The sequence below is a fragment of the Paramisgurnus dabryanus genome, chromosome 13 (genome assembly GCF_030506205.2).
Source record: "Paramisgurnus dabryanus chromosome 13, PD_genome_1.1, whole genome shotgun sequence".
NCBI lineage: Eukaryota > Metazoa > Chordata > Actinopteri > Cypriniformes > Cobitidae > Paramisgurnus > Paramisgurnus dabryanus.
The window spans coordinates 12165829-12190406 of record NC_133349.1 but is presented as its reverse complement, the minus strand read 5'-3'; the positions used below and the strand labels follow the sequence as shown (position 1 = coordinate 12190406).

General features: G+C 36.2%; 1 protein-coding gene across 14 annotated transcripts in view; it reads right to left on the bottom strand.

Annotated features, from left to right (window-relative positions):
- ptprub (protein tyrosine phosphatase receptor type Ub) overlaps positions 1 to 24578 on the bottom strand; it is a 251449-nt gene that overhangs the window by 16360 nt on the left and 210511 nt on the right. For 6 of the 14 annotated variants that reach the window (XM_065298426.2, XM_065298428.2, XM_065298427.2 and 3 more), the window contains 10 exons: positions 22254 to 22441; positions 18427 to 18499; positions 18182 to 18258; positions 14973 to 14990; positions 11323 to 11359; positions 10298 to 10395; positions 7582 to 7698; positions 5358 to 5512; positions 4855 to 4990; positions 3233 to 3382 (listed from right to left, as the gene is read on the bottom strand). In XM_065298426.2, coding sequence (XP_065154498.1) covers positions 3233 to 3382; positions 4855 to 4990; positions 5358 to 5512; positions 7582 to 7698; positions 10298 to 10395; positions 11323 to 11359; positions 14973 to 14990; positions 18182 to 18258; positions 18427 to 18499; positions 22254 to 22441 — 1049 coding nt within the window. The remainder of the gene's footprint in view (positions 1 to 3232; positions 3383 to 4854; positions 4991 to 5357; positions 5513 to 7581; positions 7699 to 10297; positions 10396 to 11322; positions 11360 to 14972; positions 14991 to 18181; positions 18259 to 18426; positions 18500 to 22253; positions 22442 to 24578) is intronic. The other 8 variants (XM_065298433.2, XM_065298434.2, XM_065298438.2 and 5 more) reach the window with 5 other exon arrangements.

Sequence of the window (24578 nt, the reverse complement as noted above, 5' to 3'; positions counted from 1 at the left end):
AAATTCAGTGTGGAGCTAAGTGCAGAAAAGAGAGGATAGTTCAGTCTACCTCCCTGTGAATCAATAAAGAAGTTCTCAGCAACACGTGGAGTCGTCCATCTTTTATTAAATAACCTTCACTGGCCTTTTACTCCCTGTGCAACTGAGGCAAAGTAAAACATGGATGACTACAGTTCAGAAAGAACAGGTTGTTCCCAATAGACAATCAATGTAAGCTGCTACATATAATCCATAATTATTAGACTTTTCATTAATTATGTTTGGCTTTCTGATAAAACAATAACTACTTTAGATCCTTTAGAACTGTGGCTATTTATGATAGACTACTTATGATATTATGTTCATGAAGAAAACATCCACTAAATTAAACTGCTGTAAAAATCAGATTAATATTTGGTTTCAATTTTTTTTGCATAAATCTGTTAATCAAGCTTAGTCCTGATTAAAACTGCTAAATGTTTAATAAAAAAATCCAGGATTTTTACTCTTTAACTCTTTCCCCGCCATTGACGAGATATCTCGTCAATTAAGAGAAAACGCTTCCCCGCCAATGATGAGATTTTCCGTCTTTCCGCAATACCGCTATTATCTTTCGCCACTTTTTAAACCCGGAAGTATTGCCCTATAGCAAGCGGCTGCATGTCCGTGTCTGTTTTAAAGATCGCTCTGAATGGGATCTCTATGAAAAGTCCATCACAAAAATTTAATTATCTCTGCTTTTTGCTCAAAATGTGGTGTTTTTGCAGAAACCTACTCATATTCAAAAGCTGATTGCAAAATAACCACTGAAGGTAGGATGAAACGGGTTTTTTTTTGTTTAAAAGCAGAGGGTCTGTTTTTTTTTTATTTGGTATATTGTATGTTTATATATTTAAAGAAGAACATTTTCTGGAAGGCATTAAACTTTGGTGAAAATCATGAAAAACGCTGGCGCTGGCTGGCAACTTTTTTTAAAAACGCTGGCGATGAAAGAGTTAATTGCCAATGATTTTTTTCAAAAACTTGATCCTCGTTGTGAAATCCTGACTAAAGTCTTATAATCTAATTTAGAGATTAGGACTATCAAAGTTTGATTTTAATTATTGATTTAAATCTTGGACATGGCTTTACTCAGTCAATATTAAAAATATCACAGAATATTCTTTACATAGAAAACATACATTGAGTTAGGTTTCACAAACTGGTTCATGTGTATGTATAGTGCAGGTGTATTCTGTTCAGAGTCAAAAACATTTATCAAACGTCCTCTGAATATCTAGCCATACAGTAAGTCTCTGTTGAATACATTCATTTCACAGTCTAGATCATTAATCTATGGCACAGTGTTTGTGTCTCACTGTGTGCGGTTCAGTGTCTTGTTTGACTGCTGCTGCCAGCCTTGTTTTGCTCCTTTGAGTAGCTTGAGCATTGAATTATAGCTTTATTGAACCTGTTTATTCTCTCTTTGCACAGACTGCGTTTAAAGATACGCTGCAACAAAATATTATCTGTTATGAAAACTGTGTGTTGACTTTGTAGAGAGGAATCATTATGGAAATACTCACATAATGATTCTGCGTGTGAAGATGATTTTATATAACCATAAAACTTTACAGTAAATTGGTAATCATTTGAAGAGATCATATCCTCAAAAAACTTTAACTTATACTTACAATACTTAAAAACTTGGCTTAAGCAAACAATATCAGGAAACACATTTTTCATTTGTACAGTAGCATACTGTAATTTAGTTGTGAGTTGCATTTTTATTTTATTATGATGTAACGCTGCCTTTTTGGAAGATGTCACATCTAAAATTGTATCTGAATTTAAGTCAGTTTCCAACACTATATCTTTACCAGCAAAAAATGTTTACAGCGACAACCAATTTCTCGACTCATATTGAATGTAATATTGCTGCATGACTTGACACAATCACAACCAGTCAGAAGATTTTAGTTATGTGGAGATACAGTACACACTTCACAATAAGCAGGGGTACATTTCTTTCATGGGGATGTTAACCTTTCAAAACGTACACCTTTGTACTTAATAGGTGCATATTAGTACCTCAAAAGTACATATGGGTACATCCCTGTACTTAAACGGTGCATATTAGGAATTTTTAAAGGGTACTGTCCCAATGACAGATTTTGTCCCTTTTTTCTGAAAGTGTACATGGAATAGTTGTAACATGGACTGCTTACATTGTTGTTCAGGATTGAGTGATTCGTTTTTCCCGTCTTCCGCAAATTTATGGAAAGGTATAATGTTTTTCCATAGAGTTATTGATGAAAAAGTGTTTTGGTGGCATGCAAGTACATTTTTTCATGTTTTTTTTTTTTTCGGTTTTTGAGTGTTTTTTGTTTCAGTGTCTTGTTGACTAAAACATAGCATCATTTTGAAATATGTCTGCAGCTTTTATCAACTTTTTTGGTGGGCTTGAAAATATTTTTACCCAGCGGGGTTAGTTGTAACGCTGTGTTACAACTAACCCCTCAGCACTTACAATATGAAAACAGCTAACATTAGCGTAATTCTTGACATTGTTTTAGATGATTGCTGGCTGCCAACAAAATAAATGTGCTGGCTTATCAAAAATTGTGTGTCAAATGAATTTTTGTTAATATTTTTTATATTGATTGAATAAGGTCACGTCAAAGATTGAAATCATAATAAAATGATTGGCTAAAATCAGACTTTGGTTTTCATTGTCTCAGAATTTGATTTTGAAACTGCAGTATGGTTTTTACAGACTGGGTCACATATAAAAATGCTTTTCCTGTCATAAATGTGCTGCTTTTTCTCACATATTTAGACATTTGTATCCATTTATAATTGAACTATGGTTAGATGAGGGATGATATGATATTTATTATAGACAGATATATAAACAATATCCACCTCAAGTATATAGACAAAATAGTATTGAAATATTGGCCTCCAAACTTAATTTTTAGCAAGTGTTACAACTAACCCCCTGCCGGTTACAATTAACCCCACCTATGGGATAAGATGTAACGTTTGCACAATTCTCCAAGAATGATAAGTAATAGAAACAAACTTCAAATGTTCATTTGTAGCAGAGATGTGTGTGTTGCTTGTGTAAAAATATAATGAAACAACCTTAAATATTTTTTAATGATTGAGCCAAAACCAAAAAGCATTAGGTTGTGCTCCGCTCTCCCCTAATTTCACACTCATAACATTTAAACACGATATACATGCACTTAAAACAAAGAGAATCAAAGACCTGGAACTCTTCTCGGAGCTGTGAGGAGTTGCTCTGAGAATCCACTCTCAGCATCTCTTTATAAGCCAGAGCGAACTCATTCACTGGGATGGCCGTCTCCCCACACAGACACGCCTCCAGAATCGCATCGTGAATGAATATGTACTGCTCCTATACAAAGAGTCAAAACAGTGTGACTAAATAAAGGTAAAATATCATTATTTAAAGGGATAGTTCACTTAAAAATTTAAATATTGTTATCACCCTCCAGCTGTTCCAAACCTGTATAAATTTCTTTGATTTTCCAAATACAAGAATGTTTAAAAAACTAAGAACCATTGACTTCCATAGCAGAAAGAAATATTACTATGCTTCAAAAATGGTGAACAAATCTGTTTGGTTATTATCATTTTTCAAAATATATTCATTTATATTTTGCAGAATTAAGGGCTTCATATCATAGAGGTTTGGAACAACTTCATGAAGAGAAAATAATTTTTTTATTTAATAAAAAAAAAAGGTGAACTATCCCTTTTACTGAGCGTATCCATTTAACTCGCATTGTAAAACACAGCACATTTACCTGCATTGATTTTAGTAAAACATTTATGAAAAAATGCCACACAGGAGACATTAATGGATATTATGATAAATAAATGAAATAGAGTTATAAATCACTTCTTTGAAATGGGAATTTTAAAGAGATTCACAGAAATTGCTCATACTTATCAACTCTAACACAGTTTCAGTTTAGCAGAGACACTATTAATAACTGTCGTACTAATAAAAGGAAAAATTGCTAGTCTAACATGTCTTTTCGAAATGCAAAGGCAAAATAAATATCGCATTAAACTGCAATTTTTATCACATTACCAGAAAACACTCTATTGGGCAGTTTCCCAGACAGGGCTTAAGTCTAGTCCAAGACTGAAATGCCTGTGTAAGCTGAAAACAGTTTGCACTGACATATCTTAAAATATCTCACGGCCATTGTTTTGCTTCAAGATGTACACCAGTAATGTTTTTGTAAGGTATATATTTTTTTAAAATTATTAAATGTCCAAATATAAATAAAGTCTAGTCCCAGCTTAATCTAAAACCTGTTTGGATAACCACCCCTATAGGAGTTTAGGACAAATCATATAAAAAACAAATGCAACAGAGATTATGTGCAAAATAAAGTATGAAACTGAATATATTTGTATCCAGAGGTCAACAGCAGAACTTGTTTAACCTCAATGTAAACATAAAGCGTGCGCACTGTGTTCGAGCATACATTGCTTTAGATAAGCAAACACTTGGATGGAATTCATTAAAGCATCTAGTCAATAATTCCTAATGTTATAAACAGTCAAACAGTCGTTTTGGGATTTACATAATAAAGCTTGTGTATGCAAATTTTGGCACATCTAAACGAAAACACATGCCTTCGTCGAGCGGACATATGCAACGAGGATGAATATTTGAATGTGTTCACCCCTATCAACACAGTTTTCCCTGTATTCCAAGGCTAAACATCCTGAATATTCATAGCGACTCCTACGGAGCTTATGACTATGCAAATTCAAGGTGTCATTTGATAAGTCTCTTGCCATGTCTGGGAACAGGGAATTATGGGTATTTGTGTGCGTGTGTGTCTGCACCTCTGTCTGGATCATGTTTATACGGCGAGAGCAGAGGGTCTTCACGCAGTTGTAGATGTCCACCACACCCTCGCATTCAGCCATGTCCAACATTACATCCAGGACAATATAGCAGCCGGTTCTGCCCGCTCCCACACTGAAAAAGTTCAAAAAGGGGAGACATGCTATACATAATCTAAAACGTATATAACATAAACACACCCCTAACCCTAAATCGCCCCTGAATAACACACATTTACACAATAGGTATAATCTAATGATTTCATTTTTTATAATATATAACCAACAATTTTGAGTACAGTGCCATGGTACAAACATGATATCATCAATGTACCACCATGGTACTATACCTTGTGATATGGACCATGGGTTTAAAATGATAAATGTAGAGTGTACTGTGAGGCCAAAGTCTTACTGCTGATGTATTAAACAATGAACACACACAGCATGTGACATACAGAGTGCATATCAAACTGTGTTACGTTGAATAAGGGGCTCCGTACCTGCAGTGAACCACCACAGGCCCTGCATCGGGTGGTGTGGAGGATTTGACCCGGCGAATGAAGGCTAGCAGACCAGTAGCGTGGTACGGGACTCCATGCTCGGGCCACGATGTAAAGTGAAACTGGCACACTTCGTGCTTGGCAGAGTAGCCTCTCTAAAAACAAATATACAATGTTTCAACAAAAATCCATTTCTAATTAAAAGGTCCGCTGGAATGCTTGATTCTGTTTGGTCAATCACCGCATACTGTGCCCAACACTGTACAATTGATACAGTAGAAAACTCTTATACATATACACCCACTTTTATGCAATAGAACAGTAAGGTTACGTTCACACGGGGCATAAGCATTAAAGGTGACATAGAATGATTGAACGGGGTATTTATCCTTGTTCTGTGATGTGACATGTAGACAATTTTTTTTTGTTTGGGTCTGTAATGCCTTAGAAGCTTCCTAAAAACCTCTCTCAGATAGCTCTATTAGGGTGGGGGATTTTAAACAAGCGGTTTTGCACCTATTTGGCTCCCCCTACTGGATAAACTTGCAATCTCATTACTGATTGGCTGACTTTGCTGCCACTCAAAAAATGAAGCCAATTATTTTAAAGTGGAGGGGCAGTGAGATGCCCGTGATGTCATAAGCATCAGTTTTTCAGATTGGGCCGTTTTCTGGCTGACATTTCTAAAAGAGGAATTTCTATGAGACTGAGATGTTTAGCATGTTTAGCACTTTTTGTATGTTCGTGAATGCGGGTAGACTACCATTATTCAACAAAGACAAGGTAAAAATGGTTTTTCATTCTCTGTCCCCTTTAATGCTTTCCATTCACTTTTAATGGGTGACGTCATGCGTTGCCGAACTGAATTGTGGATCCGTCGGCACCGCGTCCCTGTCGTTGCTTGCGGCAGAAGTTGAACATTTCTCAACTTTTCAAGCGGCAACGCATGCATCAGCCGATCAGATCGCCTTATGCAAAAAACCGAGGCAGAGCCAGCCAATTACGTTTATGGAAGACCAGAGCACATGTTGCGGCCACTGTGATTGGCTGTTGGCCACGCTTCAGACAAGCCTTCCATCAAGTGTTAACGCTTACGCCCCGCGTAAATGTACAATAAGACATAAGACAAGAAATGACAGAACGTGAGGAAACTAAACTGTCAGTTGTGTCCCACTTGCTCACCTGTGTGAATACACAGATTAAAAGCCTTCCTAATCCTAAGGAACCTGCTTCGCCATGTCACATACACACATGTAAAACACACAATTCATCCACCCACATCCTCTGTATTTGATTGACGGAGCTGTAAAGTGCAAAACTCACATCAAAGGATGTTGAAGGAGTGATGAGGATAGGGGGCTTAAACTGAGCTAATTTAAGTACAGTAAATACACATATGTTTAGCCCCTGCAATGTGATATTGTACCAGGGAGTGTTGAGCTCTAATCCTTAAACAGGAAGCTCAATGAACCTTTGCTGGTTATCCGGCCTTTTTCAACTTTTCATTTAAAGGCACAATATGTACATTTTTGGCATTAAAATTTCAAAAACGACTAGCACAATATAACAGATTTTGTTTACATATTTGCATCATCCCAAATGTTTTCTGAAATGTATGAATCCAAAGAATTTATAAAAAGTGTTATGTTTCTACAGTAGGTCATCTGTTAATGGTGTCATGTCCCATTATCCTCGGTTTCCACTTTTAATGTGGTAGAAATTATAGATGTGTTGGATTCGTGTAGGGCTGCGCAGACCCATTAAGCTGATCGATCTGCGCAGCGCTGAATGCAGAAGTAATATATTGTTGTTTCTATCAAGCCACTCTGTTGGCTTACATTTTAACAAAGGTTATACATTTTTTGTTTCCTACATTATTCATTTAATTGATTTCTAATTGGCAAAGAAGGTAAAACTACATCTCCCCTCATTCCACTCTCCTTCACAAAAGCATCAAGCTGCGACTTTGTTTTGGCAAGAGTTACATAACACAAACTAAAAATATTATTCATGTAGCATTATGTCAACTTCAAAAAACATGTTGGCTTAGCCTTTAGCACAATATAAACCAGCTTTGCTGCTCATGTGGGAGTCTTGTTTGCAAACCTATTTCTCATTCTTTTCTATAAATCCTGTCTTATCTCTACTATCACTATCAATAAAAAGAAAAAGACCAAATAAGAGCATATTGAAAATTCTCGCACGTAGAATCAGAGTCTCGTACCCGCTCCAGGGCAAATGTTCGCACTGTGTACTCTGCCAGAGTTTCCGTCTTCAGCAGCGTTATCTTAATGTCTCCGTACATCTCTGACTCATCCGGCCAGTACTTACAGCATTTCACCTGAAACACATCCAAAACAAACAAAGTCTGGGATGAAAACACTTGTTATACTATGACAATATTATAGATGATATACTGAATATTTGTGATGGTGATTTGTGATTTTATATATATTTAAATGTAGATAAATACAACTGTTTATTATAACTATATACTGTACTCTATTTTTATCATTCTTTGAGTACATTTAAAAATATGGAAAACATACTCATAATATAAAACTAGTAATAATGTGTGTTGGTTGCTGTTCAAACAAAGTGCTGAAAATCCTCCTTTGAGAAATCTATAACATTTTAAACAGAGGTAAAGATTAAAGAACCATGCGTTAGGAAAATTAATAATGGCTTTATTTTAATAGACGTGTAAAACCATATTTTGGCAGATTACTTTCATTGTTTAACGAGTTTGCCTGCCCATTTAGTCTTAATAATTAGCAGTAAACGAACTAAACTTGCTGTTCTTGAAGGCAACTCGAACCTTAGGTCGTGCTCAAGCCCCAAGTTCAAGTAACAGGACAGATGAAAACATGAGCAGTGAAGTAGAAGATGAGAAGGAGGAGGGATGCCAGAAGAATTGCGGCTATGCGTGCAGGCACGGATCAAGATTTCAGTTTACCATAATGCTTTTAATAAGACACAGGACTATTTCCTTTCAAATCTATGTTAAAAGTGTAATTGTTAAAATATTTCTGAAGTAAAAGAGTTTACTACCAGCTGGTAGAGAGAGAGAAAGAGAGAGAGAGCGGCCCGGTAGAAAAGTTGAAGCTTACCCTGCTTGTGACCACCAGCTAAACCAGCAAAGACCAGCATAATTCCCATGCTGGCCCATGCTGGTTTGATGCTGTTTTTTTCAGGAGGGAAAGGACAAAAGATTAAACTATTACATAGCTCTTATACCCATTTTTTTCAGGACGTTCTTGCAACCCGGGGCTACTTGTCCACGACCTGGTACCGTTGTTGATGGGGATCTATGCCCTAGGCAATAACCTATAACGTCAACTATATTCAAACCATGTCTTCCTCTTAAAGCTCCCATAACACATGCTGTTATGTTAATAAAAAAAATCTCATGTTAATCTTGAGTACCTATAGAGTAGTATTATATTCTTCATATCTCCGAAGAGTCTTTAGTTTTATGAGATTTATAAAAGACAGATCAGCTCTACCCATAGTTTACGAAAAAACACGAGATAATTGAAGTGTACCACGGAAGGAGCGAGTCACGAGCAAGCAACACACACAAAACATTATACCGCTATCTCTGGATAACTTACAGTTCTACATTCACATTATATGCACCAAATGCTAATCCAGCTTTAAACAAACTATATTCATTGTTTTCATAATGCTGGGTTTCATTGGGAATCTGAACAAGCTTAAATTTCCCTCACAAACAAAAAACAATTCTCTCATGACGTTGATTTCACATCAGCTCTTGGTTGCTGTGTGCATGCCCATATAAGGGCTTCCATTGTACTTCCTGCACTGAAATTCCCCATAAAAAAATTAAGCATAAAGTATGAATCTTTCATGTTCGAAAAACTTTCTGAAACTTGTACGAATTCTTGAGATGTGCATTCGCACAGAAATACTCTGTCATATGTCCAACTGCTTTTTTACACTTTTGCTTTGTTTAGCATTAGGAATTCAACTCTTAAACCGTTTTAATAAGTCAGAACGCATGAAATAGCTTTAGACCCCCCCATTAATAGTAAAAGCTTTAAGCTTTACCAGCAACAAATACCATTAAACTAATGAACAGAAAGAATTTCCTTCTTGTGTACAGTAAACCGACTTTATTTCTGCATGGCTATTACCACAAACGGTTAGGATTAGCTGTCGGACACAAGCCACTATCCATTTACCCCTGTGGTTCAAAGCTTTTATCATTAAATGGAAAATGCATTTATTTTTTTATAAAAGAGCCCCAACTTGATAAGAGGGCAGGGACTGGCTGTTAAGAGGTCTCCATAGCACTGAAGGGCCAGGTGTTGATGTGGAGAGGAAAATGAAAGAGGTAATTATGTTAGAGGAAGAAAAAGAGAAGATTTGAAACCACTGTAAAATGTGAGCAACAATGCATGAATGGAGAATGCATTACAAGTGTATTAAAAATGAAAGACGTCATATGTACTTCTTCAATATATATACCTGGTATTTACATGCTACTCCAATCCAGACATCAGACAACTCTGCACCGGATCTGCTGACTTTGGCACAGAGTCATCTGCTGTCTGGGAAGGGACTTTACAAAACGCTGTGGTATGACTAATATTTATTATACGAATCTTAACAATATCACAGTTTGTGAGCAAAATTACTACTACCATGATCGCAATAAAAACATGCCAATACCATGGCACTTTGCAATTGTGTACATGTGTTGTAAAGTGCGTATCCAAATCTAATACTGCCAAAATTCAAATGCTTTTAACAAAGCAGAAAGTGATGATGTCATAAATGGAGAGTGATGCCATTATAACGAATTTCAAAGCACATCAAATCACACAGAACCGAAGATGAATGGCATGCGTATGTGAAGGGTGAATGAGAACAGGTTTATGGGTTAGTGTGCGGATGAGGACGTTTCTAGAACATACCCTGCCCACCTCCACTAGCTTGGTGATCATGACGATGCTAAAGCAGTTCTCTTGCCAAACCATCCTCCAAAAATCATAGACCGTCTCCTGCTTGGGCCCTGCAAACAAACAAACACGCACATATTCAATGAACAGCAGCCAGCGATCCAGACGGCGGCTTTAATTTACGAAGTGTCACTGCGTGTTATAAGGCGCTTCTGTAATCCGGAGCCTCGCAGCGAGTAATTCAATAGCAGCCATTTCTGGGTGAATGGAAGAGTTTTTAACCTCAGCAGGATGTGGCGCTCTGATAGAAAAAGCTAATTTCTCCCATCAATTGAGTCTGCCTCGAAATTCAATTAGAGGCTAAGACAGACAAACCACAAACACGTAATGATTTATTTATGGAAGATCTAAAACGAGGAGAATAGAGGGTGACTTTGTTTTGATAGAGCTGAGAAAAGGAAAGGTTATGTCTTATGTGTAACACAGAGACATTTATTTTAAAGAATTTCAATTGACTTTTAATGTGTTTATACTAAGCTAATGATACTTTACTCTTAAGCTTAACTGTCGCACACATTTTTATGCATTATAACAGTCTGAATAAATTACTGTTTAATAAGCCGTTTAACTAGTGGTACGGTTGGCCAATCAGAATTACGTATTTCAGTAGATCATGCAAGGTATAATTACCCAAAAACCTCTGGGGACATTTTGTAAACCCCTTACATACCCAACCTGTCTGAGACTCCCTGAGGTCATGCAGGTGTTGCCATTTATGTCGATAGAGGTCTCAGATGAAAAGACATCAGGAAGTACTTTTTCACATGCCATCTCTATTCACACGCACACACCTATAATTCTACTCATTGATTTCATCTGTAAGAGTTTGCATTTTAGGTCTCTCATACACACAACCCCAAAAGCTCAGACTAAAGATAGAAAAGTGTTTCTCCCCCTAGGAACCAGCCACTTCCTGACAGAGCCACATACGGTAAACACACACATCCATCTTCAAGTCCTGTCCAGACAAAGATACTCACCCTGAGTGGCGATGAAGTGGTTAGATCGATGGTAACCCTAAAAGAAAGTGAGAGAGAGAAGGGACATGAGTAAGCCGTTTGCGTCCCAGGAACACTTCGCCTGCTATGTCTCTCACATTTTCTATTGGTTCTTATCTCCCAGCGAGTACAAACATTCTTCAGTGGCCAATGGTTGTTGGCTTTTTCCAGTACACTGACTAATAAATCTAACAATTGTCCTAAAGTTCGGTCCTTATGTCTGCTTTATAAGTGTGCATGGCAAGGTACAGTTCTAATGTTAAACCCCTTAAAGGTACAGTACACTCACAATAATGTCGTGTTTGTTGCACTGGCCAATAAAGCACACGATTTTGAAATTGATACAGTATTGATATCCAGCGATGTCAATACAGCATCACGCAAAACGTTTTCATGCCTTAAAATTTAGTTTAGTTTAAATTAATTTAGTAACAGAATCCCCTTATATCAGTGAAATGTCAGGCTAAAAGGGAGACAAAAAAAGTAACACATGGCTGTAAATTGCTAAGTTTAATCACATTTTCTGTACTAGCCATTTTAACTTACTACATGACATTTCGACTAGTTGAGTAGCTATAGCCTACAAAAACAAGTTGTAATTGGTAAACTTTCAACTATCAACTATGTTGATATAACTTACTGAATACATCAGTTTTACAGTATAGCCACACTAAAGGCCTGGATATAGTCAGGTTTTTAAGCATATGCGAGCGGGTGATTCTCAAAATTAGACTTATGAGATGTCATGAAACATTATGATAAAGTAAACGCAAAGTAAGAGTATCAAAATAAGAAGCATACAGTTACAAACATCTCTTCATGTAGTATTTTGCACATTATACCATTTTTTTTTGTTTTTTTTTTCACATTCAAGGGGGAGATTTTCATTACCGCAACGTGTCCATGTCTGGATTTGGGTTCTTTGACATGGAAATAATTATAATAAAAAAATAATAATAAAAAAATGTTATACTATAAACATTAACAGTAAAGAAACCGGTGGTATTTGGTGATTATTGGTAAATGTAGAGACAATAATAAGGAATATAAATGTGTCCAAGACCAATTTTCTCATCCTCCGCAACAATTTTCAATCATTGTTTAAGCCCTCAAGAACTAACATTTAAAAAAAAAAGTTGGAAGGGACATAATTGACTGTGACACTCAAGATAAGTACCAGGTAAGCAGTTCTTATTTTTTATCTCCAGCTAAAAGTTGAAATTTTGTTTGTCATAGTACCTAGACAACTTTTTAGTTCTCATTACTGAAACATGTGTTTGTAAATGCATATATTTAATGTAATATGGTGTGGTGATGATAACTTTTGATAATCTACAAAATGTAAAGAAATATTTTTTAAATCCTCTTAAAATAATGGTTATAGTAAATTCAGACCTTAATCTTATATGTACAAAAAAAAATTCTGATGCTGGACACCTTCTAAATCTGGATTTCTTGAGAATCACCCGAGCGTACGTGCACAGTCATATGCACAGCCTTGCAAAGCATAGTTCATTTGACTTATACACGTGCACTGACATTCGCCGCATGCGCATTGCAACAAATTAGAATACCTCTTGTGGCCATACTACATACTCCTGTCTGCGCATGCGCAACCTACACGCACAATGTACGAGAGGTTTCAAAAATCCAGCAGTGGACGTACAGTATGCGCACAATCTTCTGATGACGACAATTAAATTATAGTTTTATTTGACATATTCTTATATGGCAAGTGTTCTTTTAGCATAATAACAAAGAGAATAACATTAAACTTCTGCACAAATTTAAACAACTAAAATAAACCCTACATGAAATCGTATAAATAAATAAATAAATTTGTTTAAACTGAAAACAAAAATGTATTCACGTTAGTATTATTGCTATACTGTAGTTACTCTCCAACACCATAAATGGCACAACTAACCGAGGCTCCCTAAACAATAAAGCCTAAAAATATTTTTGACGTAACCCTCCTGCACTCAGACATAAAGCTCAACATCAAAGAAGATCCGCTCCCTAAACAATACCACCATCAGCTCATGCTACAAAAAGAAAGGAACTCCAGGAACATCCCAAAACATGCAATTTATTCATCAAAGCTAAGCTTTTTCAAAGAGCTACCTAGGGGTGCACTCAAAAAAGTGGATCTGCTTTTATTAAACAGACAGTGGAATAATGTAGTCATGTTTTTTATTGTTGTTGAGCATTTGCCGCCCTATTTAAGAGGATTCTAGCATGGGCTAAGCTATATCCTACGCAATGTGCAAGCAAACATGGAAACAGATTCACTGTAAATAGAAAAAAAACCCTGAATGTTTGTTCTAAATGGAAAGTATCATTCTAGCTAGTCTATGAGGTTTGGAGAACACAAAGCATTTAAGGAATAATGTATATATATATACCTAACCCATGATAGCTTATAGTAACTGAATATTTACCATGGTTCTTGATAGGTTAGATGACGAAACACTAAAAAGTTGCATTGCGACATATTTACAGTAGTATTTGTCCATAGCCTTTTCTGGTTGAAACAAACAAAAAACAGTACATAAAGTACATAAACAAAAAACAATTACGCCCGTTCACACCGCATGCGAATGTCATCCAAAATGTCACCACCATGTCATCCAAAATGTTGATGTCTTTCTTTGTTCAGTCGAGAAGAAATTATGTTTTTTGAGGAAAACATCCAGGATTTTTATCATTTTAATGGACTTTAATAGAACCCAACATTAACACTTAACTCAACAATTAACAGTTTTTTTCAACAGAGTTTCAAAGGACTCTAAAAGATCCCAAACGAGGCATAAGGGTCTTATCTAGCGAAACGCATATCATTTTTGACAAGAAAAATAAAAAAATTGTACTTTTAAACCAATATTTGGATTTATTTTTATTATTGGCATCGGACAATAAATCTTTTCAATTGGCCAGCAAATTTCTCTATTACTTAAATTTGATGTTTGTAATAAAAAAAGACACTCAGTGTCACTCAATGTAAAGCCAAAGTCTGACAGACAGTAAAATAACCAATCATTGTTCTCTTTTTAACATGACTTTATGTTGTGTCACACACAACACCATGCTAGTTTAACTATCCTAGTCAACATTTGAAGTGGATCAAAAATGTTTATTAAAGTTGTCCTAAGACAAGAATGGGTATTGGGTATTAGTTTTAAGACAAGTTTTATAAAAGGTTTTGATCCAGTTAAAATGTTGACTAGTGTAGTTTATTCAAACAGTACCATAAGATCCACATTAATTATGTCTTGTTAATATGTTTTAAGTGCTTTAAAAGGGTATATTTATAAATGTCATGCGTAACTAATGTTTTTCTAGCTTTCTTAATATCGGTATCAGCCATAAAAAAACCATATCGGTCAACCTCTACTCCTTAGCTACTCCTTTTTCTATTATGTGAAACTAGGTACCACTAAGTAATAAAAGCACAGAAACCCAAAAATGAAACTTTTAAGGATGAACATAAAAGAGATGTGTAACAGAGCTGTTCTTCCACATGTTAAAATAATCCACACAGAGCAATGCAATGGTATGGAAAAGGTAAGCAGAGAGAAAGCTGGAGGGGGAAGTAAAGGGAGATAGTCAAGAAAGAGCAGTGAAGTACTTACTTCCCTGTTTATCCGAATCTACAGGGTCCAAAGTCGAAGATGTGAGGAGGGGGTAGAAAAAGACAAGACAGAGTCTAATTAATGAGAGGCTGAAGAGAACTTGAGGATTAATAGATCACATAAAGAGAGAAAGAAAAAGAGTGAAAATAAGAGAAAGACTTGTGTTAGCTGGCTAACCTCTACTATGTCAGGGGACAGACACTAGAAATGGAGACGTATATTTTAGATGTGAAGGTGGAAAGAATTCCTAGATATTAATAAATAATGAAAACTAAAAATTGTGTCCAAGAATGACATATTTGGAGTTAAAAATGACATAATATCCCAACAATGTAGATAATCACCTACAGTCTTTACTCACATAATTAAATGTTTAATACTTTAAACAGAGCGACACAGTCTGTAATATGCTTAATGATACACACACACATTCCACACAGAATAAACAACACTATTTATCTAGCTAGTCACTTACTATATTCAGACAGTCAAGGTGAAATAAGTGGAGCGTGTCTGGCTGTTGCCAAGTCAAAGCAATTATTTATTTTTTATTCGCAAACAAATCCAGTGAGCTGCCACCAAAGGATACATTTTAAGGCATCAGAGAAGCATTCATTGAAATGAATGAGATTGTGTTGTTCTGCCATTGCTATAGTCGCTGGTGGTGTGTGCACGCAGCTTAAAGGGATAGTTCACCTCAAAATGAAAATTTTGTCATCATTTACTCATCCCATGTTGATTTAAACCTGTATGAATTTCTTTTTTCTGATGAACACAAAAGAAGATATTTTGAGAAATGATGGTAAACACACAGCAGATAGTGATCATTGACTTCCATAGTAGGAATAAAAAAAATGATGGAATTTAACGGTTACAGTCAACTGTGTGCTTACCACCATTTATCAAAATATTTTCTTCATTCTTTATCACAAAACTAACTATACTTCCTATATGCAAGTCAATAGTCACTACCTGCTGTGTGTTTACACTTATTTCTCAAAATATTTTCTTTTGTGTTCATCAGAAAAAAGAAATTCATTCAGATTTAATACAACATGAGGATGAGTAAATGATGACAGGATTCTCATTTTAAGGTGAACTATCCCTTTAAGATGTTTCAATTTGGCCAAATTGTAAGGCAATGTCACATATATCCTTGCCAATCCCAAAATGTGAAAAGTGAAAAACATCTATTCAGACAATGTAAGAGAAATGCTAATGTAAATAATTATAGACATTTAAGCGGCAAAAATGTAAAGAAAGGCTTTTGAACTTCTTTGAACTCTATTGGTAACAACAGAACTTGTGAACATAGCCACTTTCAGGAAACGCAGATCGATAAACATCCACGGGCAGGAAATTAATTTCAGGCCCGGTGTGTAACCGTACCAATACGCATGCGTCCCATGAAACTGTCTATATATTAAATTAGAACAGTATAATGAATAAAAATAATAAAGTTTAAATCAGCCTTGTGTTAAGTAGCTTGTGTAGAGCGCAATTTGTGTTATACAGTATGTAGAGTATTTGTAATCATGATAGTTAGGATCCAGAATGATCAACCAGTCCATCGCAAAGGCAATGCCGGTAGATCGCACATAAGTTAACTGTGTATGCTGCTCCACACCTCCATGAGCTTCGGAAAACAGAGCGCGAAAATGGCAATATGGTCTTTTTAAATTCCTTTCAGTTGTCCGAAATTCACCAGTAGCCGGTTGCTTAAACCTTAAAGACTATTCTTAAAAGTTTCTTGAAGACTGATCATACCCGTTTTAAGTATGTTACATAGAAAGGTAGATTGGTTTAATTTAAATACAAATAATAAGACTGATTAGCCCTAACTAATTGCTAGTTAGTCAGACTCACAAAAGGTGTGTGTGGGTGTGTGCGCGCGAGAGCAAGAGAGAGGCATCGTAGCGCTGACTTGTATGCTTCTGTTACTGTTGTCATATTCTTTTTAGTTTGTTTCACTAAACTGCATCTTTGCCTTTGTAAGGAGCACTTTACATGTACTTAATTCTTTTCTTTTAATTCCACAAAAAGAATCAAGTACTTGTGACAGCCCTAAATTCAATGTAGAGGTATATGCAGTCAGTCCTAACATGCATTTACCTGTAAAGTGTTATTAAGCAGGTAGATAATGTCGGGTTTATCCTTTTAAAAGTAGATCACCACACAAAAAAGTCTGGACACCCCTGTGGTAAGGGAACTTTGTTTACCCCTGAGCAAACTCCTCAATTGCAGGTTTAGAGAGGGCAGAGTTTCCAGAAAAATAATTTCAGCTGGTGTGTGTGCACACGGACAAAGAATGACCCTAAAACACTCTGAGATAAAGGTCAGTAGGCAATGCAACACTTTGCGATAGAGGTCAGTAGGCTATGCTCCACATCCGACTACATTCACTCCAAAATAAGATTTTAGACTGGTCAGATACTCTAAAAAAAAAAACACCAACTTTCTATAAATAGTGGCCTAAAAAGCAGCTTTTCTTAGCAAAATATATGATTGTGTACTCCGAGGCTTTGTTCACACTGCACACATGTGCTTTTTTTGGTTTTCAAATCCAATCCTTAGGACTGATTATTCATACAGGCTTTTTACAACTGATCAGTTTGTTTTGACCACCTAGTAAATGTCTGGTGTATTCAATACCATAGTCACACTAGACTTTCAACATGCAACATTTCTATGCAAACGGCTGTGTTTTTGTTATTGCTTTGCTTTTATTATTATTGTGCAAAATAGGATTGTATGATACTGTTGTTTTCAGTTTTTCCTCCACCTAAAAAAGCTAACCCTATGATGTATAGATCACCTATTTGTCACAGGTTCTCACATGATACTTCTAGGTAAGAGTTCACCAACCTTAATCTTGAACGTGCCATTTTTTCACATGAGCTTGGGTTTCCTTATTCGCATGCCAATGAAACGAAAAGTCTAGTATGACTAGTCTAGTGGCTGTGTTGCTATGGTAATGGTGGACCAATGGCTATTGAATCATTTTTTGCTGTTTACAACGACAAGAAAATCTAGGTAAAAACGAAACGTGACTTTTGTTGCCTGTCTGAACAAAGCCTGTGGCATGCCCAGAGTAGGAAGAGTGTCCACAAATATCATTTAAACTCATGGGGAGCTACATAATGACTAAAACAGTGTGAATGCTTGTGAGTTCAACTGGAGAGTATGAGAGTTCTTGACTGCAAGCTTACATCGATATAATTGGCGTTGATATAGTCAGAGTTGGGATCCCCGAGCAGCGGGTGCAATTTCACCCTGTGACGGTCATCTGAAACATAAAGACAATCGCATGATAACAAGATGCAGGGACATCAAAGCTTTACATACTGAAGTGAAACTGAAGTGATATGTAATATGCATATAATTGAGAATTTTTAAGACATTACTCCCCAGTCAGTTTAGCCTTTATTATTATATGCATGAAAAAATGACTCACAACCCATTAGGGTATCGTGTCTTCCCTTAGTTTTATCCTTCTTCTTATTGATATCCCAGCCATCAAAGAAGCTCTAAAAATATAAGATCAAGAGAGAGGAAGAGGGAGAAAGGGAAAACTTTGTTAGTTTTTTTTATGAGAAACATCCTTTAACTTTATCCGAAAGGGATTTGTTTTTTTAAAAGTAATCGTTTCAATATTATATAAATACCCAACTGGTGCACCACGACCCAAAGGCTTTTCCATGTGATGAATTAATTTCATTTTTGTGTAAACTGATTCTTAAAGATTTAAAATATAGTGTATATATAACTGACAGAATTACATTTCACAAATCTGAAAATTTTCAGTCATCAGTTCACAAACAATTTTGAATTGATCTGATTTCCTTTCCAATTCTCAAATGCTCCAAAACCAGACAATCAAATATGAATAATAAATATAAACAACAGTAAAATAATTTTCACATCAAATTATGTGTACTAAATGTAAGCATTCATAGGTAGTTTCCCGGACAGGGATTAGCTTAAGACAAGACTAGACCTTAGAAAATTAGGAAATATAGCTAGTCTACCAAACATGCCTTACAAAAATATCACTTGTATGCACTATGAGGCAAAACAAAGGGCAAGTTCAATGTCAGTGCAAGATCTCTTCAGTTTGGACAGTCAAATCCCTGTCTGGGAAACCGTACCTTGGAGATATTAAATCTAGTACACCCATGTAAAAAACACAGAAATGTTTTTTTTAGGATTAAGACTTCAGAATGATTAGATTTAAACACATTCAAAATGATTATATACCACAACATTTACTGGATGACATTTAATAAGATTAATTAAGTACATTTTGTAAACCTTTGGAATTCGGCATGTTAAGCTACATTATAATCAAGTCAAGGTTGCCAGGTCTGCGTAACAAAACCAGCCGAATGGCCAAATTAAAGTAGCCCAAAAATAGCCCAATGACCTTAGGCCAAATGCCAAAACTCAAAATATGCCACTCCCATACCCAATACATATTACTATTATAATAGTACATATTTTGCATTCACTTGTATGCATTACACAAATTTGCCTTATTAAAGGAATAGTTTGGCCAAAAATTATATTAAACCCATGATTTAAATCTAAACTTAAGACATTCTTCTTTAACAAACCATTCACATAAAATGACTATTAAATGTAATTATCCCGCAATAGTTAGTTTGTCCAGAACAAAGCATTCACATAACTCATCTGGGTAATATACTTATGTCGCAATAGTTAGCCTGTCTGGAATCGAGCTAATTTAAACCACAGTACTGTATGACACTTGCATTACATGCGAACGGCCCCTACGCTAATAGGATTTTGTATCTCTCTCCCTGTCTCGTCCTTGACCCCGAGGACAATGAGACAAACAGACCCAGTTCCTGCTGACGCGTTTGCCAATTATGTAATTGTTTCACCCGTAATTGTAATCCCGATTAGTTTTTCGATTAATTGTGCAGCCTTAGTTCCGTAACTAAGTTGGTAGAGCATTACATGAGCAGTGCTAGATTGTGGGTTTGATTTGCAAGAAACACACAAACTGATAAAAATGTGCCTTGAATGTACTGTAAGTCACTTTTGGATAGAAGTGTCTGCCAACTGTATAAATGTAAATGTAAACATTTAAGCCAACCCCCCGAAAGACTCCCTATTACTACACTGTACAGTACTTTCTCTACTACAGTACTAATACCCTGTCAATATAAGTGCTGATAAATAGACTGTACTTGTGATCCGCTGGGAAATAAAGCTTATGAAACCTGGTGCTTCTCTCTCAAACACTCCGTTTCTTCTTTCCGCTTACAAGGCACAAAGACACTGACCTCGAAAACACTCACGCAGACATACACCCAGTGTCACTGTGTCCAGGAAAGTGTGTATTGATTTTTGAGCTGAATGTGTTTCACGCTGGGGGGGGAAGGGGTGTTTAATGAGTCTACAAGCTGAGCTGTGGAGATGCGGCCCTGCGGTCTGATTGTCTGGAGAGACGTTTTGTCTCGTAGCTCGGTGGACAACAACAGATAGGAGAAAGTCAACAGTCCACATGAGTGCAGCTCTGAGAGGAGACACTTGAGAAGCAACGCAAGGGGAGAAAATTAGCTACAGAGGAGGCTGGTGGGGATTTAGTGGTCTAGTGCTTTATGCACTTATGCTAAAGGGACTATCTGACCTCTATTTTTGAGTTTAATAACAGTGCCACAATAATTTCCTTCTGCATTACACAGAATAAAAGGGTTTGGGGTGAACTTACTGTTAAAACTGGATTTTCCAGCACCTCCACCCTGTGGGAAAATCCAGCTAATACCAACTTTAGATGATAGTGGTCTACAAAGAAAAAAAAACAAGCTGGCAAGGCTAAATCCTGTAGCTCAATAGGTGGAGTATTATTCAGTGCACAAGGTCATGGTTTTGATCCCAGGGAACACACATACTGGTCTGTCAAATGCATGCCGATATTATTCACAGCTAAATAAATACCTTCCAGTAGCGCCGCCATATTAGACGTATTAGCGTAGTGTACGCACTTTTCTGAGTGACGTATGACAAATTCGGAGGGCGGGGGCACAGAGCAGCAGCAGAGTAGCCTCCGTAGGCTGCGTAAGCTCTCATCCTGAATGCGGACGCGACTAAGATGGCGGCGCTACCGGAAGGTATTTATTTTCGTTAATAAAGTTTTAAATATGGATATTTCTACAAAAACCCCGCGTGGATTACCCTCAAAAGACCTTTGTTTATCATCCTGGAGACGTTTGGGTTTAATTTGTGAAGGATGGACGCACTTTTTTGGACTTGAAGGTCGTGGACTATGGGTGGACCCCGTAACATTACATTTAATCAACTGAAAGATCTAAAACATTTTATAAATAGCCCCGAAAATGTGTTTGTCTGAAAAACGATGGACATATGCAACTCGGACAGCTTGGGGGTGAGTAAATCATGGGTTTAATATCATTTTTGGCCAACTAGTCTGTATCTTAAATAAATTGATTGCAACCACTTACCTTAAAAAAATTGAGTAAATTGAATGAATCATTTTTTTCAGTTTTACCAGTTAACAGGGACATTTCACAAGACTTTTTTTTTAAGATGTAAAATAAATCTTTGGTGTCTCCAGAGTACGTATGTGAAGTTTTAGCTCAAAATACCAAGGTGATTTTGCTGTGCATATAGATAATTTATTATAGCATGTTTGTAGGTGTGAGCAAAAATGTGCCATTTTGGGTGTGTCCTTTTAAATGCACATGAGCTGATCTCTACACTAAATGGCAGTACCGTGGTTGGATAGTGCAGATTAAGAGGCGGTATTATCCCCTTCTGACATCACGGGGGGTGCCAAATTTCAATAATCTATTTTTTCACATGCTTGCAGAGAATGGTTTACCAAAACTAAGTTACTGGGTTGATCTTGTTCACATTTTCTAAGTTGATAGAAGCACTGGAGACCCAATTATAGCACTTAAAAGTCAGATTTTCATGATATGTCCCATGCATAAGTTATGCATACTCCATACTTGCCCAGTGTATGCAGTTTGTGCTGAAATTACATTTAAAAATGAAGCAAACTCTTATTAACTTAGTAGTAGCCATTAGTAGCTACTAGAACATCTGCTTTGATCTTTTTGCCTATGGTTAGATTAAAAACACATACCTGTAAAAACACATACAAGGCATATCAAAACGTCCTCAGAAGACATACAGTACCCAAACACTATTCATAAACTATCTAATGCACACTACGCACCAAAAACAACCTGTTTAATTACAGACTTATAACTGACAGGTAGACTGGCCTACCTCATACTCTTGTTTAAAGCCATAGCCCTCTGCGGTTTTCATCTGGTTGATGTGTTGCAGAAGATCAGCCACACGCACTGCCGGATGAAGCTGGCCTGTGTGATAGGGTGATCCCTTACGTCCGCACTGTCTCCTGGGCGATCCACCAAGCAGACTGCTGGACTCGTTCATGGAGCTCCGTGGATCACCTTTGGTGATAAGAAAATGAACGCACAAATAAAACCATTAACATTTACTATTAAGCGTTCATCATACGGTATAAATTTAAAATGAACATGAAAAAATGATGCAGCCATACCAGCAGTTAAAAGGTATTTTAGAAAAGTTTCACAAAACAACTGATAAACATTTTATAAGAATAACAAACCAAGTTGAATGGGGTTGAATCTGATATGCATCATCCCTTATGGCATTTTAACTTCTGTTTATAATTAATATTCATAAATATAATCAGGGAGCAATTATGAATTCATGACAAGACCCATGCATTCAAATAAATTAACAGTCTGCCACACATTTCTCCACGGTAATAGAGAAGAAGAATCTCAGACAGTAGACACTTGAAATGTGGCGAGACAGCTCTGAGACGTGCCATTAAAACTTCATTTTGATCAAGAGATCTCTCGCTTTGAAGCATCTATATGGAGTCAGATACCTTTGAACTAAATATAAGCATTTTTTAGTCTTTTATTTTGGTTGCTCTAATTTCCTTTAAATTGAAAAATCTCAACTAAACATGTAAACCAGCAGTGCTTTAGGGGAGAGTTGGGTAAGCTGTGTCACTTCTGCTCCAGGCACAGAAAAGAGAAAAGAATATGTTAAATAAATACACTTCATATATTTTATGACGTCTGCTATTAACTGAAAGTAGCCATATGAATATATGTTGGACCTGTTTGCAAAATATAATCACATGACCAAAATAATGCAGTTTGCAACAGTAAGCTGCTTACCCAGTAACACAAGATTCCCTATTCTCATCTATGCTGTTCTCTCTTTCTTATTGGTTTCCATTTATATACATTTAAGTCAGAATTTAGTTTTGAATTATTGAGGAATGGGTTACATCTTGAGCACATATAAAGATGTGTTTAGCAACACTTGCAAAGATGTAAAAGACAGTTTATAGAAACTTTGATGCTTTTAAGGAGGCTTTCATGTTGCCTACAACTGAGAACAATTAACAAGACCTACCGCACTGTGTACACGACTCAGTCCACAACCATTCAATTGTGCGCATTATATTTAGTGGTTGTTAGCGTTGCATTTAGCACCTGTGATTTCACGCTGCGTGTGTGCGAGAAAACATGAGTTCTTGCACTGCCGCTTCATTATCATACTTCAATCCGTCCCACATCAATTAAAATCTGCCATTTCTACTTGAGTTGTCAGATTTTCAGCTTGATTTCTTTAATTAGTTCAATGACATGAATATTCAAGGCGGTTGGATTAAGTAAAAAGAAAAATAATGTTATTAACGCTTATCTTATGCTGAAAGCAATGCATGAAGTTTTCAATGCACCAACAAGGATTAGTCCTTAATCTGGTTTAAATCAAGGCTTATTTAATAATTCTGTTGCACCAAACTTTAAGGGTGGTTTGCACCAACAAGGACTAAAATTAAGCATTAAATTTGAATTAAATTTAAATTAAATGTGATATGTCATAGAGCTAACCGATGCCTATCCAAATTACATAAAAACATACATTAAAGGAACAGTATGTAGGATTTTGGCCAAAACTGGTACTGCAATCACACAACTGGTGGCCAATACACAACATGACAACATAAACATCAGTTGAGGGCTGCACTTTTTAAATGAAAATATCCTGGTTGGACCACTGTTGTCAGTGATTCAAGTATTTGAAATGAAAATGATTTCTTAAGGTCTAGTGACATAATAATGCCATTTTATGATTTATTGATATACATTTCTTACATACTGTTCCTTTAATGTTTTAATTTTGCCTTTTTATTGCCAACTCTGTAATTCAAGTTACTTGCAGAGTTATTTATCTCAAATCAAACTGACAATATCTTTGAAATTGTACCTGACAACTTGAATAAAAAAAAAATATCATATAGGCATACTGTTGTGAATCAGGATAAGGATCAGTGTTGGGGAAAGTTACTTAAGTAATGCATTACAATTTTAAGTTACTCCCCAAATATAAGTAATTGCGTTACTTAGTTACTTTTCATGGAAAGTAATACTAAAGTTACTTTTAAGTTACTTTGCAGGTGTTTTTTATGACTGAGAATTTCTGCATTCAGAAATTGCATATTTTTCATTGCAAAGTAATGCGTTACTTTACTCGTTACTT